Source organism: Rattus norvegicus, chromosome 18, assembly GCF_036323735.1.
Source record: "Rattus norvegicus strain BN/NHsdMcwi chromosome 18, GRCr8, whole genome shotgun sequence".
Lineage (NCBI taxonomy): Eukaryota > Metazoa > Chordata > Mammalia > Rodentia > Muridae > Rattus > Rattus norvegicus.
In genome coordinates this window covers 80,202,550-80,227,517 of record NC_086036.1, presented here as the reverse complement: position 1 = coordinate 80,227,517, position 24,968 = coordinate 80,202,550, and the positions used below count along the sequence as shown (strand labels likewise).

At 40.4% G+C, this 24,968-nt stretch overlaps 1 protein-coding gene across 4 annotated transcripts in view; it reads left to right on the top strand.

Annotated features, from left to right (window-relative positions):
• Zfp407 (zinc finger protein 407) overlaps nucleotides 1-24,968 on the top strand; it is a 399,166-nt gene that overhangs the window by 17,660 nt on the left and 356,538 nt on the right. For 3 of the 4 annotated variants that reach the window (XM_008772221.4, NM_001427664.1, XM_063277292.1), the window contains exons 2-3: nucleotides 5,220-9,934; nucleotides 15,418-15,532. In XM_008772221.4, coding sequence (XP_008770443.2) covers nucleotides 5,281-9,934; nucleotides 15,418-15,532 — 4,769 coding nt within the window. In that variant the 5' untranslated portion in view covers nucleotides 5,220-5,280. Of the gene's footprint in view, nucleotides 1-4,278; nucleotides 4,539-5,219; nucleotides 9,935-15,417; nucleotides 15,533-24,968 lie in introns of those variants that run through there. The other variant, XM_017601148.3, reaches the window with a different exon arrangement.

Sequence of the window (24,968 nt, the reverse complement as noted above, 5' to 3'; positions counted from 1 at the left end):
GGTTAATTTAAGCCCACCAGGGCAAGGTTATGAAGAGCTTCATGTATTTATAATTGAGAAATTTGTGTTGTAGTCTCTTAGGACAGTGAGGAGGTGGAGTTGTTGGAACCCAAGTATTCATGAACTAGTTTTGTGTGAATAAGACAGACTCGTATGTTCATTTATCAAAAGTCGCCCCTAGAGTTATCTAGTAAATGTATTTAGTTTGTTAAATATATTCTTGATAGAATTATCCATTCAACTTCATAACACAACTCATCTCACAACGAGGATTCTCCTGGAAGAGTATTCTTTTGCCTTGTAGGATCAGAGACTGTATTCTGTAAAGTCTTTTCCAAATTGATGTTTCTGATAGGAGAGGCCTGACTGGGAGGGCTGGGCACACATAGCACCTCTGGTTTCCCAAGACTGCACATCAGTAGTAGAAGGCTTTCACAGACAGACTGTAGGAGTGGGCTTGAAATTAGGGTAGATGACACTATCATGACACAGGTTCAGCAGGAAGTCCAGTTTGAAATGGCAGATTGAGAGAGATACTTTCCTCTATTCTACTCAGCTGTGGCTGCTTCAGCTCTTAGTTATGTGTGTGGCCTCGTTTCAGGATGAAAGAATCTTTCTTTGTAGGATTATACCTTCTAGGGCTTATGTTGTTTTGAATTTCTCAAGAGGAAAGTTCATGAGACTGTTAATTTCTGTGCATGTGTGCATACAGGAAGGGTGAAGGGTAAGGAACTGAGACGATGGGCTCTTGTGCAGCCTGTGTGTGCCTGTGTGAGTGACTCAGCAGAAGTGAGAAGCTGAGTTGTCTCTATGCTACCCCACAGAGAGGACCAAAGGCACACAGAGAAATGAAGAGGAGTCCCTGGAATGAGTGACAAATGAACAAGGCTAGCGAGGGGGCCGGCAGGACGTCGCCTGTTCTGCCTAGGGGCAGTGAGTCCTTGAAAGCCTGCTTTCTGGAACGCTTCTTCCAAATCCCTGCAAGAGACTTGTGGGAGAAGTGGCCACCAGGTGTCATCAGAAGGCTGCTATTGATGTGCTTTGGTTTTGTTCTTCAAAAGTCTGGTTTTTTTCCCCAGAGTATTTTTTCTTTAAAACGTGGGGGATGACTAAGTTAGGTATTTGAATTTTTGTTAGTTCCTGGGTGGTATTAGCTTTATTAGTAATTACAGGTAAGATGAAATTAATAAAAAATGTTATATGTAACTTAATTTTTACAGCCAGGAACAAATGCTTAAAGATGTGTGTGTGTGTGTGTGTGTGTGTGTGTGTGTGTGTGTGTGTGTCTGTGTGTGTGTGTGTGTCTGTGTGTCTGTGTTTTGTTGGGCTCAGAACATTGCTTATGTTAGGCAAGTACTATAGCACTAAGCCACACTCATCCCCGTGCAGATGCTTTTAACTGTTTTTGATGGTCTGTGTAGATAGAATTGATGGCTTGATCTAGGAAACAGAATGCTCGAAGAGGATTGGCTTTAGGAATACATTCTACTGCTTATAAAATGCCAACTTGTGGGATCCAGTTTTCTCCTCTCACCATGTGGGTTCCAGAGACTGCACTCAGTAACCATGTCTGGCTTGGCAGCATCACTAAGCCATCACTCTGAGCCTGGTTCCATGTTTTAGTCCACATACATACTAGGTTTTTCAGTCTTTAAACTCTGCTGAGGGAGACTTCTAAGATTCATTTTATTTTACTTTATTTTACACTTTTATAATTTTACAAGTGACAGTGTGTCAAGGAGATTGAGCCTTATTTTACGCTGTTGCTGGGAGAGTCAGGGTGCTTTTGAGGTAATAGTGGGCTTTCAGTAAATGTTTATTGTGAGTGAATAAAATCTGCTTCAGAGAAATGAGCCCTTTAATGGTTGTATTCAGGTGATCTTTGAATCTTTCAAGAAGAAAGAAGATGATCTTGTTCCCATCTCCATTGGGGATGTGATACTTGTTCTAATAACCTTTCTAATGAATTTTTAAAGCTTATATTAGCATAAACTCTCATTTCCGCCTAATTCCTTTTTATATCACTTTAAAGTACTTATTAAAACTACCTGCACTCCTGCCCACTCTGTTTCCAGTCTAGACTTTATAACCTAACGACTGCGGCAAACTCTTTGTGCCTCTAGATGGCCCCTGGCTCTAAGGCTGACCTTTAGTTTTAATGCTTTCAGAAGTGGTGACTGTGACCTGGGATGGGCATCTCAGCTGCCTGTCTGTAAACTGCTCTGTGGTGGAAAGCTAGACTGTGCAGTGCTGTCTGTCCTTCCTGCTCCATACACTTGTTCTAGTCTTTGGCCAGTAGAGCTTCCTCTTGAAGCGTTTAACTGTTTGCACTTCCTTCCTCAGCAAAGCAACAGTATTCAGACCTAATTCAGAACAGGAGACTTTGACTCCCACCCGCAGCCCATGCAGGTTTAGTTTCCTCGAAGGTTTAGACAAACCGTTCAGCTAGATTGAATGTTCTACTTGGATGTATGATTCTGCTATTTATCTGACTTTATATCTTCACAGTCATATGTGACTTTAAACACATCAGATACATTCCAGTAGAACATGCTCCAATAGATAATGAATTTGTGTCATTGTAGAGTACTTTGATATAGTGGACAGTGTGTGTGTGTGTGTGTGTGTGTGTGTGTGTGTGTGTTTGTGTGAGTGCGTGTGAGTGTACTATGTACTATTAGGTGTTTTTGTTATTTTCATGTAATGGGATGGTTAATTTTGTATAATCTAAAAAGCATTTGAAAAACAGCAAATGTTTTAATTCTTTCCATCTTGTTTTAGGGCTTTTTGAGCCATTATATAGAATATAATTAAGAATTTCATTGTTTTGCCACTGTCTGCATTATACTTGTGCCTGCAACAGAATATGCACTCTGAGCACACATCATGTGTCCTTTGGTGTACTGTTGGTAGAGTAATATAATGTACCTCTGTGTGCCTTTACTTTGAAATAAGCATCAGCGGTTTGCTTTATATTCCTCACCTGGATGTTTTTGAAGTATGTCCTAGACATTGTCTACTTCATTTGTAAATACCTGGATTCGAGGCACTCACTCACTCACTCACTCACTCACTCACTCACTCACTCACTCACTCTGTCTGTCTGTCTGTCTGTCTGTCTGTCTGTCTGTCTGTCTATCAATCTACCTTTCTAACTATCGTTTGGGTCTCACTGTATAGTGCTGGTTATCCTGGAACTCACTATACAGAACACACAGAGATCCTTCTGCTTTTTCTCTCAAGGACCAGGTTTAAAGGCGTGCACCTGCCTCTAATTCTCCACTTTTTAATATGCTTTTGTTCATGCACATGTGTATCATAGCCTCTGGAGGTCAGAGGACAAGTTATCAAGAATGATGGTATTTCTTTCCTTTCATGTTTCTAAAACTTGGGTTTGGTGCCAAGTGCTTTTAATTGCTAAGCCATTTTGCCAACTCTGAGCTTGTATCTTGATAATGGTATTTATGAAGCACCCTCTGGATACCTGAGCTTCTTTGTTTTCTTCTACCCCCACCAGCAGTGTGGGAAGGTTCTGGTCACTCCATACCCTCATTAACATTTGCTGTGATTAACTTTTGTTTTTTTGTTTTTGGTTTTTTTTTTTAAGACAAAGTACTTCATGCAGCTCAGACTGGCCTTGCTCCACTCAAATGGTCTTCATGCTTTGAACTACCTAGGGCTGTGCTTTAGGCTCCAGTGATTTTTAACTGACTTTGTTCATATCTATTCTAGAAGCTGGAAAGCAGCACCTCATTGTGGTCCCGACTGCATTTCTCTAAGGGCTAATGATGTATTATTACTATGTTTTTAAATTTCACATGCTATTTGCCATTTTTGTATTTCCCTTGGAGAAATTTATAACCAGATTCTTTGTTTATTTTGGAATTATTGTAAGAGTTCTTTGAATAGTCTAGGAGCAAATGTTTTATCAGATATATGATTAAATAACCAGTCTTGTTCCGGGGTTCTTGTTACACTTTCTAATTGGTGACCTTTATAGTATTGTGTCCTTGAAGGCTTTAATTTAGAAAAAAGTCTGACTTTTTTCCTTTTATTATTTATTTATTTATTTATTTATTTATTTATTTGATTCTTGTCTTAGATACTATTTTTGGCTTAGATATTATTTTTTGTTTTCTACTTTTAAGTAAGGTTTTATTTTTATTTGTCATTTATGGAAAAAGTAGCTAAATCGTTAAAAGTGTCATAATGTTTGAGACCATAATATATTGGTGACTTTTTATTAACATCAAATAAAATCACATTTGGCAAAAAATTTCAATCATAGTATAAAATAAGTGGAAAATGATATGTGTTAATTTAATTAGCTATCCTAATGAAAAATAAAATCAATAATATTGATTTTAAGGCATTTTATTCAGGATAATTCCCTTCTTCTCCAAAACTTACTCCATTAATTTTGTACCATCGACATTTCCCTTTGCCATTAATCTTCAGACAACACAAAAATGACTGTGAGATAAGAAAGTTGATTGCCACCTGGAAGAGGAAGGCTTTCCATTGACAAAAGCCTTAGGGTGAGTGGAGATGTGTGATGCGAATATGCATGGTGTCACTTGTCCATGAGAACAGTCATGGTGAGGCTTTTGCTTTAGAGGAGGAGGCAGAGCAGACGCTCTGTGCTTGTGAGAGGCCAGAGAGAGGCAGTCCTCTGGGCTGCCATCACTGCTTCTCCTTTCTTCTGCGTCATAGAATGGGAGTTCACCAAAATGAATTCAAAAGAACGACGTCTTTGTTTAAGAAGAAGTCAACTGAAATCTACCGTCTCAGAGAATTGAAACATGGAAACTTCTGGAAGCTGATGGAGAGTGTCCACATCTCCCCAGCAAGATGCTTAGCGTTGCTTTGAGTCAGCAGTGGCCCACAGATTTGATTGTGGCTGCGGCTGCTGCATCTCCTCCTCTTCCTCTTCCTCTTCCTCTTCCTCTTCCTCTTCCTCTTCCTCTTCCTCTTTTGTAGCCCGGCTTGGTGCTGTGTCACCTAGAGTGGGACCTTGATCATAAGGCAAGCATCTTGTCCTGGTTGTTGGGATTACAGGTATGAACCACACACACAGCAAGATTGCCTATAGAATTTTAGCCTTGTAGTCAGGTTCAGTCGAGTATGAAGGATAATTTCATCATGTTTTCCTCCTCAGGTCCAGAGTAAGAGGTTTCTTTATGTTCAGAGCTTTAATACCATGTCTGTTTATTTCACAGGTTGTGAGCCCCAGTTAAATTCGACTCTGACAGAAGAAGCGTCATCAGAGGCTGACTGAGAATGGATTCGGAGAGCAGACATGAAAACGATGAGGACGGAAGTGTTAAGGGAGCAGATCCAAGGAGTGTTCCGTCCTGTGATGGCAGCCGTGGGCCTGTGTCTGACGACAGAGCAAATGCCTCTGAGAATTTTACGAGCAAAAGAATTTTTTCAGAATCATCCAACTCGGACAGCATTGCTATGGAGGAAGACAGAATTGAACGTGCTTCCAAACGACTGAGAACAGAGGCAGTGGAGTCCGAGACAAGAGAGCAGGGTGCCTGTGGGTTGGGCACTGCAGAAGTTAATGTCCATTTGGCTGAAATGGAAAAGGAGGTCTTTCCAGCAAACCACTCAGAAGAAGGCAGAGCGCTTCCCAATGTTTCCCCCTCGTCCTGTGATTTTAGCACGTCCGATACTCTTCCTCTGAAAGTAGATGACGTGAAGAAGCCTGCTCAGGAAATGGTTGCCCTTGATCCTGAAAGACACACCCCTTTTCCTCCAGAAGAAGTGAGCGTTAGCTGTAGCTTTGGAAGTGTAGAGACAGGACTCAGGTGTGGTGTGTGTGGCTGTTCATTTTCCTCTTGCTCTGCTTTGGAAAAGCATGTGGAATGTCATGTGGGACAGGGGAAGGACCGTTCCTGCTGCCATTGTAGCCACAGAGCAGAGAGCAGCTCGTCTCCTCATGTGCATGCCAAACATAGTCAAGGACCACAGAAAGTCTTTTCCTGTGACCTCTGTGGCTTTCACTGTGCTGAAGAAAACCTGTTGGATGCACATTATCTTGGCAAAACACACCTTCGTCGTCAGAACCTTGCTGCTCGTGGAGGATTCGTGCAGATCTTAACAAAACAGTCTTTTCCCAAAAAAGCCTGTGTCGTGGGAACAAAAAATGTTAGAACAAAACCAAGAGCTTCTAAACCAATAGCAAGGAATGGAGATTCAAAAGGAGCAAGGAATTCTGGGAAGAAGTCTAAAGACTGCAGAGCAGCCCCTTCTGAAGGCAGCGCTGGTAGTAGTGAGCTCCTAGTTGAAATGGTGCCATCCAGGAGAATCTCATCAGGGAAAGCAGGTGTAGTTGAGGAAAATGTTAGTTTTGGTGTAGCTCAGAATCCTGAAAATCAGAACAAACAGCTAGGGGGCTTAGTAAGCTCAGACGGTCTTTTAAGTAAATCAGAACCCACTAAAAATGTCCTCCAGACAGCTCATGTCAGTATCAGTACCACCTCAAGGCCGAGATCTGAGCGAAACCTTCTAATGTTGGGTAATAGCTTTCGCAGGCGAAGTGGCGCTTTTACTTTAAAGGGCCAGGCCAAGAAAAGGTTTAATCTTCTAGGAATTAATAAAAGGGGAACAAATGAAACTCAGAGGCTATATGTGAAACACTTGAGAACACAAATGAAAGCAAATGCCCAGCCCGTGCTGGAGCAGATGCAGATGGGCAAAGATGTTCAGAGTCTGTGTGTGACTACCTCAGACAACCCAGAAGTGATGCAGGACAAAACAGCCTCCGGACTGTCAGGCTTCACACGCCTGGGCTCCCTCGAAGTCAAGCCAGCTGACCACCAGCTCTCTGTGCAGTGTCCCTGTACAGAGTGTGGCCAGATAACTGCAAATAAGACAGACTTGGATATTCATGTTCAAAAGTGCCATGTAAGAGAGGTGCAGTTTCATTGTCAGACTTGTGACTTTTCTAGTCCATCAAGGAGAGACTTGGAGGAACACTTGCACAGCAATCAGCATCAGCAAACGACACCTGTCCTCAGCTGTCAGTGTTGTCCCTTTATTTCCTTGAGTGAAACGAGTCTTAGAGTTCATATGAAGGAAAAGCACGGCATGGGCTTTTTCTGCACCTCTTGTAATCTGTTCTTGTCCGAGAGAGATGTAGAAGAACACAGAGCAACTGAGGCACATAATAGCTTAGTGGTTCAGCCAAAAACCGCTTCATCATTGAGTAGGGATTCTGTTTTACCTTTAAGTACTTTAGAATCCGACAACATGGCTGATTCTAGAGAAGACTCAGGGAAAGCATCTCAGGAAGAACCTGCTGAGTCCAGGGCAAGCCATGGAACTGAGGCAAGGCATTCAAGTAAACCTCAGTTTCAGTGTAAGAAGTGTTTTTATAAAACAAGGTCTTCCACCGTCCTTACGAGACACATAAAGCTTCGGCATGGTCAGGACTATCACTTTCTTTGTAAAGCATGTAATCTTTATTCATTGAGCAAAGAAGGGATGGAGAAGCACATTAAAAGAAGCAAACATCTTGAAAATGCTAAGAAAAACAATATTGGTCTAAGTTTTGAAGAGTGTATTGAAAGAGTATGTATAGGTGCAAATGATAAAAAGGAAGAGTCCAATGTTTCTGGAAGTGGAAGGCCCGAAGGCCATATTGGTGTGCGATTACAGGAGCATTCCCATTGTGAACAGAGTATGCTAACACCTAAGGAACTGCCACAGTCTGGTGTCATCACCAAAGAGGATGAATTAGGCTTAGCCAGTACTCCAAAGAGAGGGAGACCCAAAGGCAGCATTTCTCGGACTTGTTCACATTGTGGACTTTTGGCCTCTAGTATTACAAATTTGACTGTGCATATCAGGCGTAAACACAGTCACCAGTATAGTTATTTGTGCAAAGTATGTAAGTATTACACTGTCACTAAAGGAGACATGGAACGTCATTGTGCCACCAAGAAACATAAAGGACGGGTGGAAATAGAAGCAAATGGGAAACACAGTTCAGATATAATTGTTGGCCCAGAAGGAGGTAATCTTGAAGCGTGTAAGAAGAGCACTCTAGCACTGACTGTTTCTGATGAGCAGGCTAACAAGTCAGCTAAGTCAGACGCATCTACCTTAGACAAGCCAGTAGTCGGTAATGGAGACACAGGCGATGCTGACGCTGGGAGCGCATTGCAGTCTGTAGATGGAGAAGTTAGCAGTCAGCTCGCTGATAAAAAGGGACAGATAGCTCTAGAGACAGAGGACCTTCAACAGCACGATGATGCATGCTCTCAGAGAGATGTTGCAGGCTCAAGTGACAATAAATGTCTACACTGTGAGTTCAGTGCTCACTCTGCTGCTTCGCTAGAGTTGCATGTGAAAAGGAAGCATACCAAAGAATTTGAGTTTTATTGCATGGCCTGTGATTACTATGCGGTGACTCGCAGAGAAATGACTAGACATGCTGCCACAGAGAAGCATAAAATGAAAAGGCAGTCTTACCTCAGCTCTTCTAATGTGGAAGCAGGTTCTTCAGAAATATCCAAGAGCATCACTATACCCGAGGAGGAGCATTCACAGAATTCGGAGGAATTTCAAATAAGTCCACACCAATCATCTGGTACTCTCCAATCTAGACATCCTGCAGATTGTTCTATTTTATATGATAATACTAATTTAGACATGTCTAAAGTACTCTGTGCTCCTGATTCAGTGGCAGTTGTGGCTGAGCAAGAATCTAATTTTAATGAAGATCATTCCTTTTGTGAGACCTTGCACCAGCCCCTCGCTAAGGACAGAAGTATAAAACCCAGGGAGATAGTGTCCCTTAACACTCCCTCTAACCGCAGCTCCCCAGGCTGTCTTCAAAGTGGAAACCTAGCTAGCTCTGCTGTGGACTCTGAGACTGCAAAGAGAAACCACAACCTGTTGGATGATGTTGGTGACACAAGCGCACACTGTGAAGATGAGGGAGGCAGCTTGGATGGTAGTGAAGAAAAAGTTCTTGACAAGTCCCCCTGCCCTGGAGATCTAGATGGGGGCCATTCAGCTGAATCCATTTCCCCTGTGGTGGTGAAAATACCAAGAGAACAGCTGGACCTGGATGGTGGTGGCCAGAGCAAAGTTGGGTGCGAACAGACTTCAGAAGATTTAAAAGATGTGCAAGCAAACTCTAATCTTGAGAGTAAGGAAATTCTGATGAACTCACAACATGAACCTGAAGTCATTTTGGAAGAGGATGCCCCAGCCTCTATTGGCACAGCTGAAAATAATGATGCTTATGAAACTATCATAAGTATTGACGACAAAGGGCAAACTATGTACAGTTTTGGCAGGTTTGATTCTTCCATAATTAGAATAAAAACTGAAGATGGTGAATTGGTAGAACAGCCAGAGGAGGGTCTGATGGTGACAGGGGGTAAAGTTAGTGAGTTGCCCCTGAAAGACTGTGCTCAGGGATTGAAGAAGAAGAAAGTTGAAGGCAGTTCTTTTGGTGAGTCCACACGAATCCGATGTGATGATTGTGGCTTCTTAGCAGATGGACTGAGTGGCCTGAATGTTCATATAGCCATGAAGCATCCCACAAAGGAGAAGCACTTTCATTGTTTATTATGTGGAAAATCATTCTACACGGAGAGCAACCTTCACCAGCATTTGGCTAGTGCTGGTCATATGAGAAATGAACAGGCCAGTGTAGAAGAGCTTCCAGAGGGTGGGGCCACCTTCAAATGTGTCAAGTGTACAGAGCCCTTTGATTCCGAACAGAACTTATTTCTGCATATTAAAGGGCAGCATGAGGAATTGCTACGGGAGGTAAATAAGTACATAGTGGAAGACACGGAGCAGATCAATCGGGAGAGAGAGGAAAACCAGGGGAATGTCTGCAAGTATTGTGGGAAGATGTGTCGGAGTAGCAATTCCATGGCCTTTCTGGCCCACATTCGGACTCATACAGGTAGGTAATCCTTGCAGCGAGCCTCTGTTTTCCAATGAAGTGCAAAAGAATAATGAGGTGTGCACTTGGGGTCCAACCAAAGTGTGAGCTCTACTTGATTTGCTTGTGGGCTTCCACCTGATTCACAACGTTTGTTTGTGTGGTACTCCACTTGTATCTGAGAGGTGTTGACACTTCCGGAGGTAATTCAGCTGTAACGATCCTAAAGGCAGATTAGTAGACACATTTCTTCTGTCAAAAAGCATCATCTCACACCTTTGTAAAACTCCCATGTTTTATGGCTTTTCATTTGTTTTGTCTTAATTATTTGGCTTTCCAAAGTGTATATGTAATGACACTTTGTGGTTTTGGAGAGCATATTAAGGAAATTTTAGCCTTTAATAAAGTTCTTTTATTTTGAGACATGCCTGAAATTTTTTACGTGTTTTGCTTGCCATGTATGTCTGTGTACCACATGCATGCAGTGCCCATGGAAACCAGAAGAGGGCATTGGATTCCCTGGGAATCTAACCCAGGTTCTGTGGAAGAGAAACCAGGGTTTTAAACTGCCGAGCCATCTCTCCTGCCCCTTAGTAAAATTCTTAAGATATTAGTAATTTAAACATTTATTAACAGGAGTTTATATCCACAAGTGTGACTCCCAGCAGTAAGATTCTACTTTCAAGATCAGGATTTGTGAACATGGTTTCTTTAGTGTGTGTTGGAATTTGTGAACATGGTTTCTTTAGTGTGTGTTGGAATTTGATTTTCATTGAGGAAGCACCTGATTTAGGTCTATACTCGGATGCATTGAATATTCCATGTTAACATTTAGTTTGGGAATAAATGTTTAAAAATATATATATTTGGTGAAAAATGCATAAGCTACTGTTCTAAATTTATGTAAAAATTCAGTGCAGTGTTTCTATAAACCTGCCACACATTCTTTATTTTAAATAGACAGCTTTTCTAAATCATCGTGCTCCGCTTACACAAGCTCTGTCTGCATGGTTGAATTATGAGTGGATTTGAATAATAAATTCACATTTCAAAGAACATATTTTCATTAAAATTGTAAGGTTTATTTTACTGTACTTTTAAATAATGGCATATTATTAAATATATACTTTAAATTCCCACGGCTTTTGAAACTGGTTAAACTGGTTACAAGGAGAAAGAGATAGAGCATTATCAGTAATTGAGGATGATAAAGAGAGATTCAAATTTTTCCTTGACAAAAGTAGCAGGAGAGGGCACATAGGATTAGTTGAGGTAAATGTAAGCATTTTAGTCTTTGTGTGACACTAGCACATGCTGTGGAACCGTCTCCAGAGTACATTCTGGTGCCTATGTCTTTGCAAGGTCAGTGCCTCTGTCGCTGCTTCTCACACTGTGAAATGACAGGATCTTAGGTACCAGGCTGTTCTTATGCATAGAAAATATGTGTTTTCTTAGCATCTCCTCTTAAGTCAGATAAAGCTGAATAAAACTAAGAGGAAGATGCTAATGGAGCTCTTTTTAGAATTCTTTATGCAACTGTCTGGTCAAGACATGTTGCTTATAATTGATGTGTCCATTACTTGAATTCTCTTGTAATTATAGTCAATAAGTCTTGTAAATGTGTTAAAGCTCACTAAAAGCATACAAATTCAAGAATAGAGTAAGGCTAATAATTTAAAATAATCAATGTAGGCATTTCAGCACTTAATTTCCCTTGTGTGTTGATAGCTGATCATTCTTAATCCATTAAGATTTATTTAGTCGTTTACAATGCAAAATAGGTTTGCACTGGTCACTTGTGCCATTTGAAAATGTCTACCAGGTTAAGTGCAGAATGTAGTCCATTAGTCTTCCTTGACTATATGTATTAATTGCATTTAAAATCAAGTTAATGTGGATGTGAAAGTGAGGTAACTATCAATATGTGACAGAGTAACCGTACTTATCTAAGTTACATCATTGATTGTAACAGTTAGGAAAAGGTAGCATGCTTTTTGCCTTAGTGTCTTGTGTTGCTCTTATCAGCAAGTATAGTTTTGCATGCTCGAAAGCACTGCAGAGCATAGTCTTCCTGAGTGTGGAGTGGCAGCCTCACCATGTCACTCGTGGGGGAAGGTGGTCTCCAGATTTAATTTCATGCTGTTTTGTCCCCCCACCCCTAGCCCTGGGATATCTTAAAGTGGACAACTCTCTGGTGCTTTGCTTTTATCTATAAAAGAGCGAGTAACACAGGGCTGGTAGTCCTGCTTAGCTGGAAATGATTCCCTTTCCCAATCTGTTTTCAAATTTGGAATTTGATATATGTTTTCTGTAGCCTGACCTTATTTTTGTTGGTGTGATACAAGCAGCAGTCTTAAGAAATGAGTTTTGGGGTTGGGGATTTAGCTCAGTGGTAGAGCACTTGCCTAGCAAGCTCAAGGCCCTGGGTTCGGCCCCCAGCTCTGAAAAAAAAGAAATAAGTTTTGATTATCAAGAACTGTAGGCAGAAAGCATATCACTTCCTGTGCATTTGTGCTATGAGCGCTCAGCTTGACTCTCCGTAACATTCCCTCTTGTAGCACACGAGTCATGGAGCAGGGTGTTAGTTCGTGTGCAGGATTCTGCATTTTATATCACAGCACATGGGAAATATACTTAAGCCTCAAGATATCAGGACGCCATTCTGTTTGCGTTCTTAGTATTTTGGTCCCTCATCCCTTTGGAAAGTGTTTATATGTGGGCACATGTGGTGGTGTATGTAACGTCACTGAAAACTGCTAGTGCTGGGTGCCTGTGACTCGGTATGTGATGGTTTAGAAATTACATAGATCACCAAGTTAGTTTGCAGACTGAGCACCGTGGACAGGGACTGACCTCATTCACCTCTTACTCTGCACAGACTTTCCTCGAAGTTGGTGTTCAGTGTAATTGTTGGATGGGTGTGAATGACTGAGTGAAAGAATGAGTGAGTGAGATGTTCAAATGCCTAGGAAGAACCGGTTTACACGACAGTCAGCAAGCATTCATGATTTTCATGATCTGCATGGTCTACATGGTCTCTACCAACTCCATGCTCCATGATTTCCATGATCAACAGGCATGTGCATTCCTTTTCCCTCTGAGATCCGCAGGCTTCTGTCCTTCCTTGAATGCCACATGCGCGTGCCTGGCAGGAATAATGCAGCAGAGGTGACCTTTAGGTCTGAGTGTAGATACTGAGGTTTCAAGTCCTTGGATTTATTTAGTAAATCATCAGGCACCAGAAAGTTAAGGGCACCTTAGTGTTTTCTCCTTTGTATAAAATCTTATAGTCCAAATTAAAATTAAAAAAAAAATCTTCTGAGGGTAATGGTGCTCCAAGGAATAGAATTACTTAAGGTAATCCTAGCTAGATGTTTTTGATACTAAAATACACCTGAAAGAAAGGCAGATTTAGGAGTATGTGATTTTATAGATTTCATTTTATAATGTGTATCATATGACAAGTGTAAGGACAAAATATTATCTTTAAGGAGGTAAAAGGAAAGACTGCCTTTTCCCACATTGAGGCCTAGCTCAGCTGGTCTTCGAATGCTGATGGCTTAGGAAGGACACTTGAGGACAGTTGGGATCATGAATGTCAGCTGTGAGCTCTCCGTGCAGCAGCTTACAGAATTCCTGATTCGTGTGGGGTCCATGCACTGTACAGTGAGCCCTGAGACTTAAAGAAGGACCTTCTTAGAGCTGTGCCCAGTAAATTAAAAGCACAGGCCTTTCCGTGCCACTCATTGTGGCATTAGTGCCACCTGAGCAGCCCTAGTCAGACTTTGGGAGCTGTCAGAGCCACCAGGTGTTTATATCTGTATCTCCAAGTCGTCATGGGGATAAATGTTGGGGGAGTTTTATCCTTTTTTTTTTTTTTTTTTTTAGGTATCAATACTATCGTTTATTAATAATTTCCAAGTTGTCCTTGAAAAAGCACTAGAAGTAAAACCACAGGCAGATTGATTCTTACTTCTCCAGAATTCCATTATGGAATTCTGTCTCTTATATGTTTCAAAGTGCTGATAGGCTTAACTTTATCTGGATCATTTAAATACATTATTAAAAAATAGTTTTCAAAATGGTTGCTAGAATGTAATTGTTGCAAGTTAGAACCCCGCCCTGCTTTTGATATTCAAACGTGTGAGTCTTACTAGATAGAGCCACTCAGGTGTTGGACATGTTTTACACCCATTTTAACCATAGAATTGAAGCACCATGAAACCTGCTTCATGGTCACTGGACAGGGCAGTACTCAGCCATGCCTGCTTTGAGTGCTGTTCACCTCTTTTAAATTTATGTTGGAAGGCTAAAATTAAATGCATCACATTTTTGATCACCTTTGAGAACTAAATTCAAATTTAAGAGAGTAATTTATTTTTTTCTTGCGTGCTTTAGTTTCAAGCATCCCCTGCGCCCCCCAAACAAAAAAATAAAAATCCACAAAGGTTCACAGATCAAAGATTGAAACTTTATTTTAATCTGTACTCTGTAACTTTTGAAATTCACATGTTTCATACTCTTACCATATTGGAGGAGTTAATTCCCAAATTACATACTAGTCATGATACAGAAACATTGTAATGATTTTAAGTTGTGGTCCTTATTTTTTTTTGATTTCTTTTCAAGATGTGGCAGTACTTAGAAAGTTGGAAGACAGCCTGTGCATGTTTTTAAGAGATTGTTATTTCTTATTGATGTGGGGCTGATTAATAAATTCTGCCTTTCCCAGCACTCACAGCGGCACTAGCACTCTTAAACTCTTTACTTTTTTTTGGAGTGTAGTTTGATCTTACTCCTTTCTAGTTAATTAATTAAAACATGTTGTTGTTGTTACTGATCCTCTTGTGTTGAAGTATTTGTTAGTGAACTCAGTAACCAAGATGTTGACCCTTGTGGTTTGTGAAGTCACTGCAGACTGGGACATGATGGCAAGAGCAAGGCAGTTATGTGTGTGCATTCGTGTCTGTGAAGATGTAGTGACGTTTAATAGAGCGACTCATTGAAGTCATGGTCAGATGTTTGCACTACTGTTTTTGTGCAAATGAACTCAAAGCCGGAGAAATCTGAGGAAAGTGGATGGTCACTGAGAAATAAAGGCCAGCAATACACTTTGTACCTACTAGTGACTTTGTTTATATTTGTGTTTTTAAAATGTTTCTCATTATTACATAGAATACTTCAAGAAATATTTTTGTGAGTTGTATGAAAAATATTTCACATTAGCTCATTTAATGTCCAGTGGCATTCAACTTTTGGCTTTGAATCTTAGAGATGTAATTGAGAATTGGGAAGACTCACTAAAACATTAAGACTCTAGGTGAGATAAGCATGGCATCAAGAGGTTAACAAATGAATGCATGTATTCCATTTTGGGGACAGCAATTCTCAACTAGATTGAAGGTAGTATTACTTAAGATTTAGCTTGCTCTCCGCAGTTAAAAAAATCTTAACAGTAATGTGTGATTCAAGTCCAAATCTTACTTTATGTTAAATTTACTCAGGATCAAAACCATTCAAGTGCAAGATATGCCATTTTGCAACAGCTCAGCTTGGAGATGCCAGAAACCATGTGAAAAGGCACCTTGGGATGAGGGAGTACAAGTGTCACGTCTGTGGGTGAGTAAATACAGCCCCTCTGCTGTGTGAGCCAGCAGCCGTGTGCGGGATAGCTATTGTTTGAGAACTCAAAACCGATATGAGTAAGAGTGGCGAAAATTATGCGTGCGTATCCTCCTTTCCATTGTTATGGTAAATTCCTTAAATACAGTTATGACATTCTTCTCCCACTTCTAATCCTGTGCTGAAGATGAGCAATTTTATGGGCTACAAGGTCAATTTGAACCTGTAATCTGTAAATTGACTAAATTATAGGATGTTCATTCACATTGCCAGAGAGAACTATAAATTCCATTTAAAGACAAAAATTCCCCCAGATAATATAGCTTTGGAGTGCATATGTATGTTTTTTCCTTCTGCTATACTGCCTTAATTTTAATTATATTAATGGTTCTTTGGATCCATTGGACATATTCTACAAGGAAAAACAAAAGATTTAATTTCAGATGCCTGGTTACTGATCATTTGAGGGGTGATGTGGTAAAGCAGTGTGTAATATATTTTTGTGTCATGTGATTTCAAAACTAGTTTCCTTTTTTAGTTCATGATTCTTTGTAGAGTCATTCACAATGTTTAATTGTCATTCAGATATGTTACATTTAATAGAAAGCACTGAGGTACCTTAATCTAAAACTAATTAATTTAACAGAAATGTTTAAAAGGTTTTAAAATGCTGTGACATATATGGTGTATCACAGGACATTCAGAGGTGGATTTTAATACTCTCCTTCTTATTAACATATATCTTAATGTTATTATGCTAGAGAAATTAACTAATAAGTACATCATATAAAATACTTTATGTGAAACTCAGGAAATCTGCACTTCATGGTCCAATTAAATTATGCAGCATGCACTGTTATGCTTCTGTAGAGGCCTTCAGGTTCCCACAAACTTGTAAATAGTCTCCAAGTCAGGAACAGTTCTGCCTTTTATTGCACAGTACATTTTCCCGGAATACAGTTTCATTTTTTGACCCTTAAGACATTTTTATAAATAACTTTGCAAGCAGTTTTATCAGCCATGGTCTGTGATTTATTCATTGGCCAAATTGACGGTTTCGTGACTTGCAGTAAAGTGACTGAGGATGGACCTTTGCCCTGGAGCCACTCCTGATCAGTCGGAGAGTGAGTTTTGTTACTACTGAGTTACCTGCTGGGGTCAAGTCCCAAACGGTCCATTTTAATTTTCTATAGGTCTAGTAGTTTTAAAAGATATCTCACTTGCTGCTGTTGTTCTGTGAGTTATAGGAGGTGACCATGACTGCAGGGAAAATGTGCCATTAGGAAGCAGGACGCAGTTTCTTCCCATTTGTGAAAATAAGTAAAATTTTTTATTTTGCACATTAGGTTAGTTGAAGCTTAATTTTTATCCACTTTTTAATGTAGGGAAATAATATTGGAAAGAGAAAAAGAATCTTTTCCAGAGAATCATATTTTATATGCATAGTATCAGAAACAGTTTATAATTAATTGACTTTAAATGTATAATTTGAACAACATACCTTTTCTTAGCGGATTGCTTACCGCACACAGATGAAATGCACTAGTAGCTCATATATTTGATCACCAGGATGTAGAGTGTAAGTAAATACGAGTATATTGAATCTTATGTTTGCGACACTGTAGCAGTCATCTTATGTTGCTTCATTGTAGTGTGTGTCTGTGTCTGTGTGTGTCTGTGTGTGAAGGGCATGTGGATAAAACATAATGAATTTTAGTATTTGACTTTTAGATGTGGTTAGGCTTTAAATTACACATCCTGTACAATTTTAATTCTCTTTCTTTCTAAAAATAAGTCCAGTCTAAAGTCACACATATAATGTAGTAGGGTCTAGAGCCTTACAGTAAAGCCAGAGGCTCTGAAAGGTCAGAGAGCTGAGGGGGATTGATCAGTAAGGTTGAATAGAGCAGTAATGAACCAGACAATTTGATTTGCATGATGTGGTGTCTTTGGTTGTGTATGTTTTGTGTGTTAGGTGCAGGAGAGTAACATAAAAGTTAAAATGGAAAACAAACAGAAAGTCGGGACTGGTTCTTACTCCGACACTGAGAGCATTAGTACACTGACATTGCTGACAGTGTCACTTCATTACCACTGATGGCTACATAGTCTCACACATGCTCAGTGGACCCATTAGTTCCCGAACACAAGCAGGCCAGGCTGCATTTCTTCACTAGCTCTAATTGCTGTAAATTTTACCTTTTACAGAATCATGCTTTAAAAGGTGAAGTGATGGTTCAGGAACGTTAGTGCTATGATTTCGTCACAAACAGAAGGTCCTGTACTGCTTTCTTTTCTCCAGTAGTTAATATCTTAGTCTCAGGCTTCTGAAATTTTATTAATGACCTCTTCCTTATTTAGTTATAAGTAGTTATTTCTCAAATAGGCCTGGTTGAATAATGCACAAAACAATGAGGTAGGAACATTTTTTTAATTAACTGTTATAAAACTGAACTTCTTTTTGCAGTACCCTCATAGTTTTCTTATGGTGAAATTTAAGAAAATGATATATTCTATTGAATAACTTCAATAGTGTAGCAGGTTGCTTGTAATTATTTGGCTGCTTTTTCTTGGCTTTCTGTAGGAAGATTGTAGGTCCATGTGAACTATGTGTCTTAGAGTTTACAGTAAGATGTCATTGTGTAATTCTGAATTGTTAACTTCCCACATAAAAATCATCTTTGAAATTGTTGCATCTGGACTTACGTTGCTTTTAGCTTTTTGAATCTTTAAGATCAATAATTTGAAGGTGGTCTCTTCCTTATCCTCTACTGGCAGATGTTGGCCATGGTAGAGCAGGGTTTAAATTACCTTGACAGAGAATGAGTTGAAAGCTTAGTTCCCATTGTCTGGCTCTATTTAGGATTAGTGCTGTGTGTGGGCAAGGTTTATCTTTTTATATCGTGCACACATTGCTGCACATTTTGTATTTTAGGGAGCAGATCATGAATATAAAGTCAATGAAGTTTTTGTTACTCTGAGATCCAGAAGAGCAGATTTTTGTTTGTTGACTTGTATAGCTGCTTTGGAAATAATAATAATAAATAATAATAATAATAGTTATTATTATTATTTAAAAATGTTTATTTTATGCATATGAGTGTAGGCAGAGCGTTCTTGGCTCCTGGTGCCTGTGAGGTTAGACGATGCTTCAGATCTTCTGGAATCGGAGTTAAGGATGATTGTAAATTATCATGTGGGAGATGGGAATTCAAACCTGGTTCTCTGTAAAGAAAGCAGCATGTATTCTTAACCTCAAGGCCATTTTAAAAATTATTTTTTATTTTATGTGTATGGGGGTGTCTGCCTGTGCGTATGTGGATGTTGTGCATGCCCGTTGCCTGTGGAGGCCAGAGGGGGTGTCGACACCCAGTAGCTGGAGTTGTAGATGCTTATGAGCCTCCATGTGGGTGCTGGGGATCAAACCCAGGGCCTTTGCAAGAGTAGCCAGTGCTCTTAAGCCCTGAACCACATCTCTGGTTCTAGGAGATCTTCTGAATAGTATTTTCCTTACATCTAAGTATGATTAGGAGAAGAATTTTACAGAGTGCAGGGATATTTGTATCCAGGTTCTTGATGTGTAGTTGACATGTGAAAGTCTGCTGCCAGTTTGCTCCTAGTGCTCCTAGTGGGGGCGGTGTGATAGTGCTCCTAGTGGGGGCGGTGTGATAGTGCTCCTAGTGGGGGTGGTGTGATAGTGCTCCTAGTGGGGGCGGTGTGATAGTGCTCCTAGTGGGGGCGGTGTGATAGTGCTCCTAGTGGGGGTGGTGTGATAGTGCTCCTAGTGGGGGCGGTGTGATAGTGCTCCTAGTGGGGGCGGTGTGATAGTGCTCCTAGTGGGGGTGGTGTGATAGTGCTCCTAGTGGGGGTGGTGTGATAGTGCTCCTAGTGGGGGTGGTGTGATAGTGCTCCTAGTGGGGGCAAAGTAAACATCGCCGTGCAAAAGCTGAGTTTTAGTTACCAAAGTTTTGGCTTTAAAATAGTCCAGACACATCTTTTTCATCGATGTCACGATCCTCTCTGTCTTTACTTATTTAGTTGTGAAGAATGTGAAAGCTCTCAACCCTCAAAAGTCATTCTACATGTTTTGCTAGTTTTTTAAAAAAAATTCTGGATGTTGGGATTTGGGACGCAGCTTAGTGGTAGAACTCTGTCTAACACGTACGAGGCCCCAGACAGTTCTCAGCCTGCACACCACACTTGTTCATAAGCCCTTGTGCATTGTGTCCTAAATGCTAGTATTGTTCACCGTTCGGTGTAAGTCTTACATTTGTTTCATTTGCTGCCTTTGATGGCTTTTATTCTTCAGTTGGAGTTGCTCTCCCTGTTCATGGATGGGAGAGTGAGTTATAAGTGATGTAGTGACACCTCCTGCAGCCGGCCCTCCTGGCTCCTAATTACCCCTCTCCTTCCGTTCATTATCTTTCTGCTCTGTGCTGTCTGCGTCTGTTGTATTACTGTGGTTTTATTCATTGCTTCTCATCTAGGTTGTCTTCTGTAGCACACAGTAGCACAACATCTACTTCCATTAGCCGCGTGGATTTCATTCTTGTTAAGATTTACCTTCTGATAAAAGACTGCTTATCCAGTCTTACTCTCCTATTCTGCTATTCAACCCCTGCCTCATTTCCTTGTTTTATTCTCCCTGTGGGTAAGTGTTACTGTAAATGATGTTAACCCCTCCCCCTTCCCTCTATGCCATCCCCCTCTGTTCTTCATCTGCTGATAATTTATTGTACTCACATGTAGTTGGCCGTGTGTATGTAGTAGGGAAAAGAAAGTGCCTAAAACTGGTGCTGGGGTAAAATTGATCAAGATAGGTTATTGTTATATTGCAATACTAATTATCTTAGAACAATTGTAGAAAGCTTACAGTAGACCCAAGAAATGATGCCTAAGTTTTCTGTGTCATTTTTCAGTAGCATAAACCCAGTACATGTGAATTAGGGACCATGTTACTTTCTGGTAGATTTTCTGTGTTGAATCTTGATTGATAGATATGGAGTTAGTTAAATAGTTGAATAGGATTTACCTAATCAAGAGAGAGTAAGAACATTTTCCAAATATTTCACTCAGCTTATGAGAAGATTCCACAAAAAATTTAAATTGTACATCAGTATGCTTAGGAAATGTTTATTGCTAGTTGATTTAGGAAACCTTAAATAGAAAGTTACTAATGCAGTTAACCGTGTGTGTGTGTGTGTGTGTGTGTGTGTGTGTGTGATTACCTAGTTTTTGTGCATTAGAGGGATCTCTATGTAGATGATTATAATGTCACTTTCTGACCTTTGCAGCTTGAATAATTGTAAATCATTGCTTCATAACGTGTCAGAGAATGTCTGTACTAGGCAATTAAATGGCAGAATATAATAGACCAAATTATTGCCTGTCATGTTTTCAACAACACAGTTAGTATTTGAGTTACACTTAATCATTACGTGCATTAGCAACTTCATTGGAATCCAGCTTCAGGCTGAGCATGAAATACATTACATTATTTAAACCTCTAATGGTACAAGTCATTTATTTGTGTTGAAGTGTACAACATGCAGAGTTTCATAAAGCAAGGAACACTTGAGAGCTTAATTTATCCAAATCAAAGTCTAAATGCAGATAAACACAAGTGGCAAAAATTAGTAATTTTTATAGGCTGGAAATATTTAAAAATACATGGTTGTGGGTAATTGTAGGCAGCAGGAATAAGTTAAAATCACTATTTTTAGTCTGCTCAAGAGCTAAAGCTGTGTGTACCTAAATCATTAAAAGTCACAGAATCGCATTCGAGCTGAACAATTAATCACACCCATCATATCTACAGATGTATCCAAATAAAATAAGTATTTGCTTCAGCTGGTTGTTCTGGTTAGAAACAGACAGAGAAGTTGGTTTTGTGCTGTCTCGGAGTGTTTCTTCTCTAGCAGTGTAAACTGTGGCACCTCTCATTTTTGTACAGAAGATTTAATCAACAGTAGCACATTCATTACAAAGAGGCATTGTTGTTTTCTACACAACATTTTATTGCTTTTAGTTTCACTGTGCTTTTGTTTCTATTTTGAAATTTAAAAATGCTGGGCAACAAATACTCTGTCTTTTCTATCACTTAACATGAAATGAATCATTTACCTTTCTGGTGGTAAAATCCTTTAAATACCTTTCAAATTATCAGTATTTTCCACATTGTTTTATAATGCAACTTACTCTATGGTTTGCAAACCTAAGCAGTATTTTAATTATAATACTGAAATAGCAAACATTGTCCTTGTTTTCCACTGAAATGTTTGGCTCTTCAGGAGAGGCTTGGGGTAAGACACTGATGTAGAAAGAGGAAGAAGGTTCCTCCTAGTGTCTCCTCACAGCGGTGGGGAGCTTCACAGCCACCAATACACCTTTCCTTCTGCACGGCCACATGGTCCTTGTTTTTCCCATGGTAGGTAGGTTCATGGACTTATTCCAAGGACACCAAGTGTGGTTAACCTATATAACGAAATAGAGATAAAAATAAGCCTTTTTCCATGTTGGTTGTAGTTGAAAATATCGGCTCTGTTCCTCCCTTGTGGAATAGTCCTGCCCACTGTCCTGATTCTCTATTTAATCTCCTGGGGATTAAAATTCACACTGGGGTCAAGGTGTTTAAGTGCCCTATTATCACAGCAGCCCTAGGAGCAGCCGCTTTCTTGCTTTTGTCACCTGTTCTGTGACTGCTTTTCCTTAAATCCACTTCCCCTTGTTGATCTCTTCTCTGTTTCCTAAAATCTTTTCTCTGCTAGTTTCCCGATGTGCCAGGAACTGCTTGAACACAGGTGTTGGAAATGTTAGTAGAAGGGACACTTTGCTATCAACTGATTCTCCAATTTTCTCTCCTGTGGTAGATTCCTCTGAGTTTCTTTGTGCAAGCATGGTGGCAGACTTGTGTCTTGGCCTTGTGCTCACAAGCTCTTGGGAGGGAAGACCTGAGAAGAGAACAGATTATGGTGTAAAAGCCACTCCACAGGGAACCAGGCTGAAGGGGACCTCCAACTGTTGAGGAATATAAAAGTCTCCCTACAGACCCCGCTGTGGAAAAGTTGAGTCTTAAAGTTAGTTGAGGAGTTTTCCTAAGTTTTTAACAGAGTTACCTAGGAGTGTAAGAGCAAAGGTAGAGATGAATTGAATAGCTCGGCTTGGTAAGAGTTCTGTAGAAGCCCTCTTGTGTGTGCCCGTGCGGAGGACATACTGCAGAGCTGTGCTTGGACACTAGCATTTGCCAGTGCTTGGTGGGGTTTAGCGCGAAGACAGCGTCTTCCTCAAATAGGGAAAACTCAGTTCCAGATCTAGCCAGGTCTTCTTGGCTAACTCAGCGTTTGCTTCTGCAGTAGGTAGTACTGGATATGCTTGTCGGGCAGAGGAAAAGGGCTACCTGTTCCGGCAGGGGGTGTGCCATATATATGCCAATGAGAGCTGGCTGTGTTCAGGAAGGGAAACTAAGTCGACACTGACTGAGGTGTGATAAAAAGCCAGGTGGACAGTTGCAGGGGTGGGTATTTCTCAGAGATGTTCCCTGCTCTTATGTGGAGAGTTAGCTCTTTTCTCTGCCTGCCTACCAGTCCACCCCCTCCCCCACCCCTCCTTTCTTCCCTTTGCTCTCCTAAAAACCAGTATGACTTGACAGTTTATGGAAGGAGAAGGGAGAAGAGAAGGGAGTGTCTAGGGAGGTGGGAAGTAAATTATTGTTCAGAATCGTGGGGCATGGGAATTGGTCAAACAGTTATTTTGAGAGAATTTCACTATTTATAATTTTAATTAGGGAATCATTGATTTTTGGATAATTATAATGAAACAGATTGATATCTGTTCCTTATAGCTTAGTGCAAGGTAATTACAGATAATGAGAAGGACATATGGTGATACAGCCACACTCTCCACGTTTACATTCAACAGGAAAGATGGGTGCTGGGATTGTGTTTTCACACTAGAACGAGCTACATGTGCAGTACTGCCGGGGGCAGCAAGCCATTCCTTTGTAAAGGTATATACGCTTTAATAACGTACTTCGCTGGATGTGGTGGTGCATGCCTTTGATTCCAGTACTCGGGTTGCAGAAGCAGGCAAATCTCTGAATTTGAGGCCAACCTGATTCACAAAGCAAGTTCTAGGCTACACAGGGCTACACAGAGAAACCCTTTCTCAACAAAACAACAAGCGGTTGTCTCTTACTCCTTACTTCTCAGATCCTTTTTTCAATTTCAAACTATTTACACATTTTATGTTTTTAAAAAATTGTTCTATGATAATCTTTTTTCCACTCCTTGAGATTCTTTCTCCCCTGGTTGCCACTGGGGTTAGCCTTATGCCAGGGCCATTGTATCAAGCAGTAGATACGCTGCTAGTATTTCTTTCCTTCTTTCTTTCTTTCTTTCTTTCTTTCTTTCTTTCTTTCTTTCTTTCTTTCTTTCTTTCTTTTTATTAACTTGAGTATTTCTTATTTACATTTCCAGTGCTATTCCCTTTCCCGGTTTCTGGGCCAACATCCCCCTAACCCCTCCCCCTCCCCTTCTTTATGGGTGTTCCCCTCCCCATCCTCCCCCCATTGCTGCCCTCCCCCCAACAATCTAGTTCACTGGGGGTTCAGTCTTAGCAGGACCAAGGGCTTCCCCTTCCACTGGTGATCTTACTATTCATTGCTACCTATGAGGTCAGAGTCCAAGGTCAGTCCATGTATAGTCTTTGGGTAGTGACTTAGTCCCTGGAAGCTCTGGTTGGTTGGCATTGTTGTTCATATGGGGTCTCAAGCTCCTTCAAGCTCTTCCTTTTTTTTTTTTTTTCTTTTTATTTATTTATTTTTTTTCCGGAGCTGGGGACCAAACCCAAGGCCTTGCGCTTGCTAGGCAAGCGCTCTACCGCTGAGCTAAATCCCCAACCCTCCCTTCAAGCTCTTCCAGTCCTTTCTCTGATTCCTTCAACCCGGGTCCTATTCTCAGTTCAGTGGTTTGCTGCTGGCATTCGCCTCTGTATTTGCTGCATTCTGGCTGTGTCTCTCAGGAGAGATCTACATCCGGCTCCTGTTGGCCTGCTGCTAGTGTTTTTTAATGCAACCGTCTAGACACATGACTGTCACAAAGTTATTTTGTTTTTGTTTACAATTCTCACTATGTTTCAAAAAGTATTATTTACCAGAGGGCTTAGAGAATATGGTGAACTGAAAGGGTAGTTTGAAGACCTTTTAAAGGGTTGACTTGTATCACAGTTATGATTTCAGTTTTCCATGTGGTTCACAAGACTCTAGAATATTCTTCTAAGTCTGGCTAAATGTAAGCTCCTTCCTGAACTATTTTAGAAGTGCTTTTGTAAACGAAGTAGATGCAGATGGTCTTGTGGTATTACTATTAAGTCTGGTCATTACTAGCATATTAACAAGCAAGTCTGCCTTACACTGTGGCAGTGATGTTGGCAGTTA